This window comes from Pristiophorus japonicus, unplaced genomic scaffold, assembly GCF_044704955.1.
Source record: "Pristiophorus japonicus isolate sPriJap1 unplaced genomic scaffold, sPriJap1.hap1 HAP1_SCAFFOLD_581, whole genome shotgun sequence".
In the NCBI taxonomy this organism is placed as follows: Eukaryota; Metazoa; Chordata; class Chondrichthyes; family Pristiophoridae; genus Pristiophorus; species Pristiophorus japonicus.
The window spans coordinates 180,848-192,754 of NW_027254490.1; the positions used below are offsets into that span (position 1 = coordinate 180,848).

Consider the following 11,907-nt stretch of genomic DNA (forward strand, 5'->3'; position numbering starts at 1 on the left):
TTTTTGGACTCTATGGTAATCAAGGGATATGGGGATTGAGCGGGAAAGCGGAGTTGAGGCCAAAGATCAGCCATGATCTTATTGAATGGTGGAGCGGGCTTGAAGGGTCGTATGGTCTAATCCTGCTCCTAATTCTTATGGTCTTACTGAAAACTAAATACTTGCATAGACATTTAGAGTGCAGTAAACCACTTTGAAAAATCCAGCAACTTTCCAAAAGTGTCTACAACAATGAACAGTCTTGAAAATTTAATACATGGTATTGTTTTCCATAATACATTCTAGGACCTCGGGCAATCTTATCTTTTTTAAATAATCCATGGAAATTAGTACACCTCTGTTACATCAATTATGATTGTTCAAGTTTGGCATCTCTGAATAGAGAATACACAAAGTAAAGCTCACGGTCTGACAAATAGCAGATGGTGCCAAAGTTACTGAATTAACAGCAATATCCATTACCAGCACTACCCAGCCTCCCAAAACTGGAGTCGGCTGTAATTGTCGCCAATTGTGGACCAGCACAATTTGCAAAATTTCACCAGTTTCAACGATCTGATCTACCTGCAACACGGCTGGAATAATTCCTCCCCCAAACTGACTGTTACCTTTGAGCCAATTATTACTTAAATATACAGGCCGAAATGTAATGAATGCCACTGTGGATCCAAGTTAAGCAAACAAAAACTGTCAAACTCCTCTTCATATCTAATTTGCCAGCTGAGATATCACAAAAGGAATATCATTAATTTTATCAGAAGGGAGTTGACTTCAGTTATTAACATTCACTTCCCACCTAACATTCCTAGAGCAGCAAATGCAAAGTCCATGTGTCGATTTCCACCAACCCTTTTATCATTACCAGCGACCTTTCCACCTTACTCGCAGCAGGCTCGAGGGGCTATATGGCCTACTCCTGCTCCTATTTCTTATCTTCTTACTCCACGGCTCAGATGCAGATTTTGTGTCAACCAAATCATGGATTACGTCGAGCTTGGGGTGGGGGGGGAGGGAAAGAGAAGAGAACACAATTCTGGGGCTTTTGTGGACCATACAATAGCTTCCAGCTTGATTTGATTCAGTGCAGTACTGAGGGAGTGCTAGTTTGACAGTGGTGTCACCTTTCGAATGAGACACTGAACCAAAGCACCACCTTGCCTATTCGGTTGGACATAACAGCCCGCATGGCACTATTCAAAGAGCATGGGAGGTCTCCTTGACAACGGGTTCTCTCATAAAACACCCCAAAACAAATTAACTGATCAGTTACATTATTGTCATTCTTAGAACCTTGCTATGGGCAAACTGGCTGCCAAATTTGCCTGTACAACAACAGTTGGCTGTGATGGACTTCTGAGAATAAGACCGGCACCAAATAAATGCAAATTCTTTCTTCATGATTTTATAGCAAACGCATTAAGCTTAGGGAAAAAATGTTAAAAAGAATGCAATAACAATGTTGAGATTTGAGTTTGATCTGTTGGTGGGAAGCCTTGCTGTCCATTTAATGATTGCACCCTCTAAAGTGCTTTAGGGCGTTTTTCTATACTAAAGGCGCTATACAAATGTAAGTTGTTGTCACATGCTTTCCACAATCAGTTCCCATTTTTAGTTTATTAAACAATGTTGTGTGTTTGCTGGAAACGTGCTATTAAGAAAGGTAGTGGTATTTGTGTAGTTAGCCACTGCACAATGCCTATGTCTTGAAGCCTCATGTTCTCATGAAGCAAGGTTCTGTGCTGGGGCCCCAGCTGTTTACACTGTACATTAATGATTTAGACGAGGGGATTAAATGCAGTATCTCCAAATTTGCGGATGAAACTAAGTTGGGTGGCAGTGTGAGCTGCGAGGAGGATGCTATGAGGCTGCAGAGCGACTTGATTAGGTTAGGTGAGTGGGCAAATGCATGGCAGATGAAGTATAATGTGGATAAATGTGAGGTTATCCATTTTGGTGGTAAAAACAGAGAGACAGACTATTATCTGAATGGTGACAGATTAGGAAAAGGGGAGGTGCAAAGAGACCTGGGTGTCATGGTACATCAGTCATTGAAGGTTGGCATGCAGGTACAGCAGGCGGTTAAGAAAGCAAATGGCATGTTGGCCTTCATTGCGAGGGGATTTGAGTACAGGGGCAGGGAGGTGTTGCTACAATTGTACAGGGCCTTGGTGAGGCCACACCTGGAGTATTGTGTACAGTTTTGGTCTCCTAACCTGAGGAACGACATTCTTGCTATTGAGGGAGTGCAACGAAGGTTCACCAGACTGATTCCCGGGATGGCGGGACTGACGTATCAAGAAAGACTGGATCTACTGGGCTTGTATTCACTGGAGTTCAGAAGAATGAGAGGGGACCTCATAGAAATGTTTAAAATTCTGACGGGGTTCGACAGGTTAGATGCAGGAAGAATGTTCCCAATGTTGGGGAAGTCCAGAACCAGGGGACACAGTCTAAGGATAAGGGGTAAGCCATTTAGGACCGAGATGAGGAGAAATTTCTTCACCCAGAGAGTGGTGAACCTGTGGAATTCTCTACCACAGAAAGTTGTTGAGGCCAATTCACTAAATATATTCAAAAAGGAGTTAGATGAAGTCCTTACTACTAGGGGGATCAAGGGGTATGGCGAGAAAGCAGGAATGGGGTACTGAAGTTGCATGTTCAGCCATGACCTCATTGAATGGCGGTGCAGGCTAGAAGGGCCGAATGGCTTACTCCTGCATCTATTTTCTATGTTTCTATGTCAGTATCACCTTGATTATACTTTCACCTACATTTTGCTATTTTTACTGGCATTAAGGCAACAAAAGCAACAAATGCACATTATTTGTAAACGAACGATAGATTGAATAAATGTTTTCAGCAGTATATCAATCTCAAGATTTTACTAACCTTAAGTCACCTCAGCTATTTTCTCATGTTTTGATGCCACGTGTATTACTAAGTTGAACTACCTTATCATTAATTTCAAGTCGTTTATAAAAATATGCACTCTGATTTTGAATGGACTTATTGTCAATTTAGCATTTCTGAAAGCTTAGTCTTTAGAATAACTCTTGATTTAAATATTTGGCGCTAAACCTTCATATATAGGCATCCCATAATGCAGTAACCTTGAGTCAATATCTTCACTTTGAAATTTTGAGAAGGGAGGGGAAGATATGCAAAAGGCCAAAGGCATAGGAGTGGACAGTTTGGGAGAGTTGCAGGGCTGGAGGAGGTTGAAGAGATGATGAGGGGTGAGACCATGAAGGGATTGAAATATTTTGAGAATTGTAATATTTGAAGCACTGCGGGACTGAAAAGCAATATCGGTCATCAAGGACTGGGGTGATGGGTGAATAGGACTTGGTGCTGTATAGGGTACAAGCAGCAGAGTTTGGAATAAGCAGAGGTTATGGAGGGTGGAGGATGAGAGGCCAGCCAGGAGAGCACTGGAATAGTGGACAAATGAGGGTTTCAGTAGCAGATGGGCTTAGGTAAGAGTGGAGGCACAGGATAAGGGATCAGAAGCTTAAATGAAGGTCAATTAGGATACTAGGTTTTCCATCAGTCTAGTTGAGCCTGAGACAGTGGCTGGGGGGTGGATGAGATCTGTAGCAATAGTATGAGGTTTGCAGTAAGGGGAAGACAACAATGGTGTTGATCTTCCCAATGTTTAATTGGAGGAAATTGTGGCTATTCCAAAACTGGCTGTTGGACATGAAGTCTGACAACATCCAGGCAGTGGAGGGGTTGGACGAGGTGGTGGAGTGATAGAGCTGGGAACTGTCAGTATGACAGCTGACCTCATGTCTGTGGATGATGTCACCACACCAAGTAGCACAAGGAAGATAAAGGGGCCAAGGTCTGTGGGAGACTCGAAGTAAAAATATGGGGCAGGAAGAGAAGCCATCGCTGGAGATTCACTGGTTACGATCAGGTAGATAAAGGCAGAACCAAGGAATGTCAGTCCCACCAAACTGTTTAACAGAGAGGCAGTGGAGAAGGGTGGTGTTTCTAGCCACATGACTGGCTGCAAAGAAAGAACTTCCATTTATCCAGCACCTTGCGTAACCTCAGGACATTAAAAAGCGCTTTAAATTGCAGTCACTGTTGTAATGTAGGAAACACAGCAACCAATTTGCGCACAACAAGCTCCCACAAACAGCAATGTGATTGTGACCAGATAATCTGTTTTAGTGATGTTGATTGAGGAATAAATATTGGCCCCAGAACACCGGGGAGAACTCCCCTTCTCTTCTTCAAAATAGTGCCGTGGGATCTTTTATGTCCACCTGAGAGAGCAGGCGGGGCTTCGGTTTAACGTTTCAACTGAAAGATGGCGCTCCCTCATTACTGCCACTGAAGTGTCAGCCTAGATTTTGTGCTCAAGTCTCTGAAGTGGGATTTGAACAAATGACCTTGTGACTCAGAGGTGGGAGTGCTACTCACTGAGCCAAAGCTATTGGTGAGAGGACATTGGCACCTGTTGCCATATCTTCAAAGCTGCTGTTTCATCCATTGCATATATCTAACCTTTAATGCGCTTGGACAAATGTCAGAGATATATTGATAGTGGTTAAATGAAAAGTGATGTGAAGGAGGCTCATGTGGTGCAAAAACCAGTTGGGCCGAATGGCCGGTTTCTGTGCTGTAGACGCGATGTAAGCACCTTGCAATGTTTTACTGCGTTAAAAGGGCTAACTAAATGCAAGTTGTTATTGTGATAAAAGCGCCCGCCCTGCCTCCCTCCCTCACTCACTCACTCTCCCGCGGCCTGTGCCTCACTCACCTCTCCCACCCGCGGCCAGTAACTCCCTCGCTCCCTCCTTCACTCACCCCCCACGGCCTGTCCCTCCCTCACTCCCCACGGTCTGTGGCTCTCTCCCTCACTCACCTCCTGGGCCTGTCCCTCCATCCCTCACTCACTCTCCCCCTGCGGCATGTGCCTCCCTCACTCCTCCCTCCCACAGCCTGTGCCTCCCTCCCTCACTCACTCACCCCCCGCGGCCTGTGCCTCCCTTACTCACTCACTCACCCCCCGCGGTCTGTCCCTCCCTCACTCACTCACCTTCCCCCGCCCCCCCCACGACCTGTGCCTCCCTCCCTCACTGCCCACGCCTGTGCCTCACTCACCCCCCGCGGCCTCTGCCTTCCTCACTCACTCCCTCCCTCCAGTCTGTCCCTCCCTCCCTCACTCTCCCCCACAGCCGGTCCCTCCCACCCTCACTCACCCCCCACGGCCTGTGCCTCCCTCACTCACTCACTCACCCCCCTCGGTCTGTCCCTCCCTCACTCACTCACCTTCCCCCGCCCCCCCCACGACCTATGCCTCCCTCCCTCACTGCCCACGCCTGTGCCTCACTCACCCCCCGCGGCCTGTGCCTTCCTCACTCACTCCCTCCCTCCGGTCTGTCCCTCCCTCCCTCACTCTCCCCCACAGCCGGTCCCTCCCACCCTCACTCACTCACCCCCCGCGGCCTGTGCCTCCCTCACTCACCGCCCATCCCTCACTCACTCCCTCCCTCTATTCCCCGCGCCCCCCCCATGGCCTGTCCCTCCCTTCCTCACTCACTCCCTCCTCCTCCTCCTCCTCCTCCTCCCCCCCCGGCCTGTCCCTCTCTCTTCCCCCCCCCCCCCCCCCGGCCAGTCCCTCCCCCTCCTCCGCGCCGTGTCCCTCCCCCTCCTCCGCGGCCTGTCTCTCACTCCCTCACTCCCTCTCCTCCGCAGCCTGTCCCTCACTCCCTCCCTCCCTCTCCTCCGCGGCCTGTCCCTCACTCCCTCCCTCCCTCTCCTCCGCGGCCTGTCCCTCACTCCCTCCCTCTCCTCCGCGGCCTGTCCCTCACTCCCTCTCCTCCGCGGCCTTTCCCTCACTCCCGCCCTCTCCCCCGCAGCCTGTCCCTTACTCCCTCACTCTTCCCCCGCGGCCTGTCCCTCACTCCCTCTCCTCCGTGGCCTATCCCTCCCTCCCTTTCCCCCGCGGCCTATCCCTCAATCCCTCACTCTCCCCCCGCGGCCGGTCCCTCACTCACTCCCCCCCCGCGGCCTGTCCCTCACTCTTCCCCCGCGGCCTGTCCCTCACTCGTCCCCCGCGGCCTGTCCCTCACTCTCCCCCCGCGGCCTGTCCCTCACTCCCTCCCTCTCCTCCGCGGCCTGTCCCTCACTCCCTCTCCTCCGCGGCCTATCCCTCACTCCCTCCCTCCCTCTCCCCCGCAGCCTGTCCCTCAATCCCTCACTCTCCCCCCGCGGCCTGTCCCTCACTCACTCCCTCACCCTCCCCCCGCGGCCTGTCCCTCACGCACTCCCTCCCCCCGCGCCTGTCCCTCACACTCCCCCCGCGGCCTGTCCCTCACTCCCTCCCTTACTCTACCCCCGCAGCCTGTCCCTCCCTCCCTCCCTTTCCCCCCGCGGCCTGTCCCTCACTCGCTCTCCCCCCGCGGCCTGTCCCTCACTCGCTCTCCCCCCGCGGCCTGTCCCTCACTCGCTCTCCCCCCCGCGGCCTGTCCCACACTCCCTCACTCACTCTCCCCCCGCGGCCTGTCCCTCACTCCCCCCTCGCGGCCTGTCCCTCACTCACTCACCCCCCGCGGCCTGTCCCTCCCTCACTCACTCTCCCCCCGCAGCCTGTCCCTCACTCACTCTCCCCCCACGGCCTGTCCCTCACTCACTCTCCCCCCCGCAGCCTGTCCCTCACTCCCTCACTCACTCTCCCCCCGCGGCCTGTCCCTCACTCCCTCACTCTCCCCTCGCGGCCTGTCCCTCACTCACTCTCCCCCCGCGGCCTGTCCCTCCCTCACTCACTCTCCCCTCGCGGACTGTCCCTCCCTCACTCACTCTTCCCCCCCCCCCGGCCTGTCCCTCACTCACTCACTCTCCCCCCGCGGCCTGTTCCTCCCTCACTCTCCCCCCGCGGCCTGTCCCTCCCTCACTCACTCTCCCCCCGCGGCCTGTCCCTCACTCACTCTCCCCCCGCGGCCTGTCCCTCCCTCACTCACTCTCCCCACGCGGCCTGTCCCTCCCTCACTCACTCTCCCCCCGCGGCCTGTCCCTCACTCACTCTCCCCCCGCGGCCTGTCCCTCACTCCCTCTCCCCCCCCGCGGCCTGTCCCTCACTCCCTCTCCCCCCCCGCGGCCTGTCCCTCACTCCCTCTCCCCCCCCCCCGCAGCCTGTCCCTCACTCCCTCTCCCCCCCCCGCGGCCTGTCCCTCCCTCACTCACTCTCCCCCCCGCGGCCTGTCCCTCCCTCACTCACTCTCCCCCCCGCGGCCTGTCCCTCCCTCACTCTCCCCCCGCGGCCTGTCCCTCCCTCACTCACTCTCCTCCCGCGGCCTGTCCCTCCCTCACTCACTCTCCCCCCGCGGCCTGTCCCTCACTCCCTCCCTCACTCACTCACTCACTCTCCCCCCGCGGCCTGTCCCTCCCTCCCTCACTCACCCCCCGCGGCCTGTCCCTCACTCACTCTCCCCCCGCGGCCTGTCCCTCACTCACTCTCCCCCCCGCGGCCTGTCCCTCCCTCACTCACTCTCCCCCCGCGGCCTGTCCCTCCCTCACTCACTCTCCCCCCGCGGCCTGTCCCTCACTCCCTCCCTCACTCACTCACTCTCCCCCCGCGGCCTGTCCCTCCCTCCCTCACTCACCCCCCCGCGGCCTGTCCCTCACTCACTCTCCCCCCGCGGCCTGTCCCTCCCTCACTCACTCGCCCCCCGCGGCCTGTCCCTCCCTCACTCCCTCACTCTCCCCCTGCGGCCTGTCCCTCACTCCTTCACTCTCCCCCCGCGGCCTGTCCCTCACTCCCTCACTCACTCTCCCCCCGCGGCCTGTCCCTCACTCCCTCACTCACTCTCCCCCCGCGGCCTGTCCCTCACTCCCTGACTCACTCTCCCCCCGCGGCCTGTCCCTCCCTCCCTCACTCACCCCCCGCGGCCTGTCCCTCACTCACTCTCCCCCCGCGGCCTGTCCCTCACTCACTCACTCTCCCCCCGCGGCCTGTCCCTCCCTCACTCCCTCACTCTCCCCCCGCGGCCTGTCCCTCACTCCTTCACTCTCCCCCCGCGGCCTGTCCCTCACTCCCTCACTCACTCACTCTCCCCCCGCGGCCTGTCCCTCACTCCCTCACTCAATCTCCCCCCGCGGCCTGTCCCTCACTCCCTCACTCAATCTCCCCCCGCGGCCTGTCCCTCACTCCCTCTTCCCCCGCGGCCTGTCCCTCCCTCACTCACTCACCCCCCGCGGCCTGTCCCTCACTCCCTCACTCACTCTACCCCCGCGGCCTGTCCCTCACTCCCTCACTCACTCACTCTCCCCCCGCGGCCTGTCCCTCCCTCACTCACTCACTCACCCCCCGTGGCCTGTCCCTCACTCCCTCTCCCCCCGCGGCCTGTCCCTCCCTCACTCACTCTCCACCCGCGGCCTGTCCCTCACTCCCTCTCCCCCCGCAGCCTGTCCCTCCCTCACTCACTCTCCCCCCGCGGCCTGTCCCTCACTCCCTCACTCACTCTCCCCCCGCGGCCTGTCCCTCACTCCCTCACTCACTCTCCCCCCGCAGCCTGTCCCTCCCTCACTCACTCTCCCCCCGCGGCCTGTCCCTCACTCCCTCACTCACTCTCCCCCCGCGGCCTGTCCCTCACTCCCTGACTCACTCTCCCCCCGCGGCCTGTCCCTCCCTCACTCACTCTCCCCCCGCGGCCTGTCCCTCACTCCCTCACTCACTCTCCCCCCGCGGCCTGTCCCTCACTCCCTCACTCACTCACTCTCCCCCCGCGGCCTGTCCCTCACTCCCTCACTCACTCTCCCCCCGCGGCCTGTCCCTCCCTCACTCACTCTCCCCCCGCGGCCTGTCCCTCACTCCCTCACTCACTCTCCCCCCGCGGCCAGTCCCTCCCTCACTCACTCTCCCCCCACAGCCTGTCCCTCACTCCCCCCCCGCAGCCTGTCCCTCCCTCACTCACTCACCCCCCGCGGCCTGTCCCTCACTCCCTCACTCACTCTCCCCCCGCGGCCTGTCCCTCCCTCACTCACTCTCCCCCCGCGGCCTGTCCCTCACTCACTCTCCGCCCGCAGCCTGTCCCTCCCTCACTCACTCCTCCCCCGCGGCCTGTCCCTCACTCCTTCACTCACTCTCCCCCCGCAGCCTGTCCCTCCCTCACTCACTCTCCCCCCGCGGCCTGTCCCTCACTCCCTCTCCCCCCGCGGCCTGTCCCTCACTCCCTCACTCACTCTCCCCCCGCGGCCTGTCCCTCCCTCACTCACTCCCCGCGGCCTGTCCCTCACTCACTCTCCCCACGCAGCCTGTCCCTCCCTCACTCACTCTCCCCCCGCGGCCTGTCCCTCACTCCCTCACTCACTCTCCCACGCAGCCTGTCCCTCCCTCACTCACTCACCCCCCGCGGCCTGTCCCTCACTTCCTCACTCACTCTCCCCCCGCGGCCTGTCCCTCCCTCACTCACTCTCACCCCGCGGCCTGTCCCTCCCTCACTCACTCTCCCCCCGCGGCCTGTCCCTCACTCCCTCTCCCCCTGCAGCCTGTCCCTCCCTCACTCACTCACCCCCCGCGGCCTGTCCCTCACTCCCTCTCCCCCCGCGGCCTGTCCCTCACTCACTCTCCCCCCGCGGCCTGTCTCTCACTCCCTCACTCACTCTCCCCCCGCGGCCTGTCCCTCACTCCCTCACTCACTCACTCTCCCCCCGCGCCCTGTCCCTCACTCACTCTCCCCCCGCGGCCTGTCCCTCACTCACTCTCCCCCCGCGGCCTGTCCCTCACTCCCTCACTCACTCTCCCCCCGCGGCCTGTCCCTCACTCCCTCACCCCCCGCGGCCTGTCCCTCACTCCCTCTCCCCCCGCGGCCTGTCCCTTCCTCACTCTCCCCCCGCGGCCTGTCCCTCACTCCATCACTCTCCCCCCGCGGCCTGTCCCTCCCTCCCTCACTCACCCCCCGCGGCCTGTCCCTCACTCCCTCACTCTCCCCCCGCGCCCTGTCCCTCACTCACTCTCCCCCCGCGGCCTGTCCCTCACTCCCTCACTCTCCCCCCGCGGCCTGTCCCTCACTCCCTCCCTGTCCCCCCGCGGCCTGTCCCTCACTCCCTCCCTCTCCCCCCGCGGCCTGTCCCTCACTCCCTCACTCTCCCCCCGCGGCCTGTCCCTCACTCCCTCACTCTCCCCCCGCGGCCTGTCCCTCACTCCCTCCCTCTTTCCCCGCGGCCTGTCCCTCACTCCCTCACTCTCCCCCCGCGGCCTGTCACTCCCTCACTCTCCCCCCGCGGCCTGTCCCTCACTCCCTCACTCTCCCCCCGCGGCCTGTCCCTCACTCACTCTCCCCCCGCGGCCTGCCCCTCACTCCCTCACTCTCCCCCCGCGGCCTGTCCCTCACTCCCTCACTCTCCCCCCGCGGCCTGTCCCTCACTCCCTCACTCTCCCCCCGCGGCCTGTCCCTCACTCCCTCACTCACCCCCCGCGGCGGCTTCCAACACATCCAAGATGGCGGCGGCCGGGCTCCCGCGGCAGCTGTCGGGCACCGAGCGCCCCCCCGCCGATCGCCTCGGACATCCACACCCCGCGACACCGTCAGCAACAGCGGCAGGCCCGAGTCCCCGCTCTACATTGTAGTCCGGAGCCCGGCTCCTACTCCTACTCAAAGCCGCTCACTCGGGGCCCGTTGGGACAGCGTTGGGAACCGGCCCGACTCCCACTGAGGCGGTGCGCAGGCGCAAAACCGCTCCAGCCCACCTCCCTAACCTGCTGGCGGCCTCCGGCCTGATTGACGGGACTGCTGAGCCAATGGAAGCGCCGCATTGACCGCGAGCGACCAATAGGCGCGGAGGCGGGCTCTCGGCCGTCAAGTTCGTTGGAGCGGACAGTGGCGCGGAGGCTGCTGGGTCAGGGGACAATTCCCTCCAGGATGCTGAGTGTTGGAACCAGATCTGGTGCTGGGTAACTGGCTCTCTCACAACCCATGCAATCCCCTGCAATGACACACCAGCCTCTGCACCCTGCAGCAACCACACCTCTCCCTTTGCAATAAAAGTGATCAGCATGCGTTGTTTATTTTTGATCCTGTGCCCTTGCTGTGAACTCTGCAGCGAACCCTGAACTCTGTGCAATGTCTGTTGGCACTCAATGGAATGACGTGGCACCCGCACTGTAAAAGGTTGCTCATGCCTTTTATGTTACGCACTGGTGGATGTTTAAGCAATGAGTGAAGCAGTGTGCGCGTAATGGTGAAATGAAGAAACTTGAACGATCTGAGAACTGCAAACACTGCTCACCTCGCTGACAAAACAACAAATCCTGCCATGTGCAATAGGGTGTGACACGTAATGTCAGACGTTTGTCTGTAACCATGCATTTATTATGACGAAACCTTCTGTGGCAGCGCGGACTATTCTCAGGACAATTTCCGACTTGATAATGTTGGGATAGGTATTTGAATAAATCAGGTGTGAATAGGTGAGGCCAGTTTGGGTGTTGTGACTTCACAGATTTTGTTTCAGGGTCAAAGTCTGACCTGATTACAATGAATTTAAACCAAGTAAGCAAAGAGCGTTTTAAAATAACATTTACTTAAAACGGTAGACTTTGCCCCAGTCCCTCGTCCCTTTACTGGGAACGTGCAGCATACAATATTTAACGTGGACCTACGGGTTCTCCCCTGGGGCGGGGCTGTTTCAGCTGAGGTGGACACCTCGTGCGTCACCTGGGACTGAATTTAGGAAATTGACAATATCAAATTTAGATCTTAAACAGTCAGCTTCCAAAAATCACCCCCTGTAATAACATGTGAATTTCCGGCAGGTATATGAGTGAACAGATGTCCATCAAACCCTTCATAATCCGGAAAGGGTAGATGCTGAAATCCAGAAAAAATGGCCATTGTTTCCCCCCTCCCCGCCTCCCCTGCTGTAAATTTGTTAATTGTCAGCCTTTAATGGATT

General features: G+C 57.8%; 1 protein-coding gene across 1 annotated transcript in view; it reads right to left on the reverse strand.

The window, feature by feature from the left end:
• Positions 1 to 10,702, reverse strand: part of LOC139255058 (Golgi-specific brefeldin A-resistance guanine nucleotide exchange factor 1-like) — a 190,584-nt gene extending 179,882 nt beyond the window's left edge. The window contains exon 1 of the mRNA XM_070873861.1: positions 10,425 to 10,702. Within this exon, the coding sequence (XP_070729962.1) occupies positions 10,425 to 10,522 (98 nt within the window). The 5' untranslated portion in view covers positions 10,523 to 10,702. The remainder of the gene's footprint in view (positions 1 to 10,424) is intronic.
• Between the last annotated feature and the right edge of the window lie 1,205 nt (positions 10,703 to 11,907).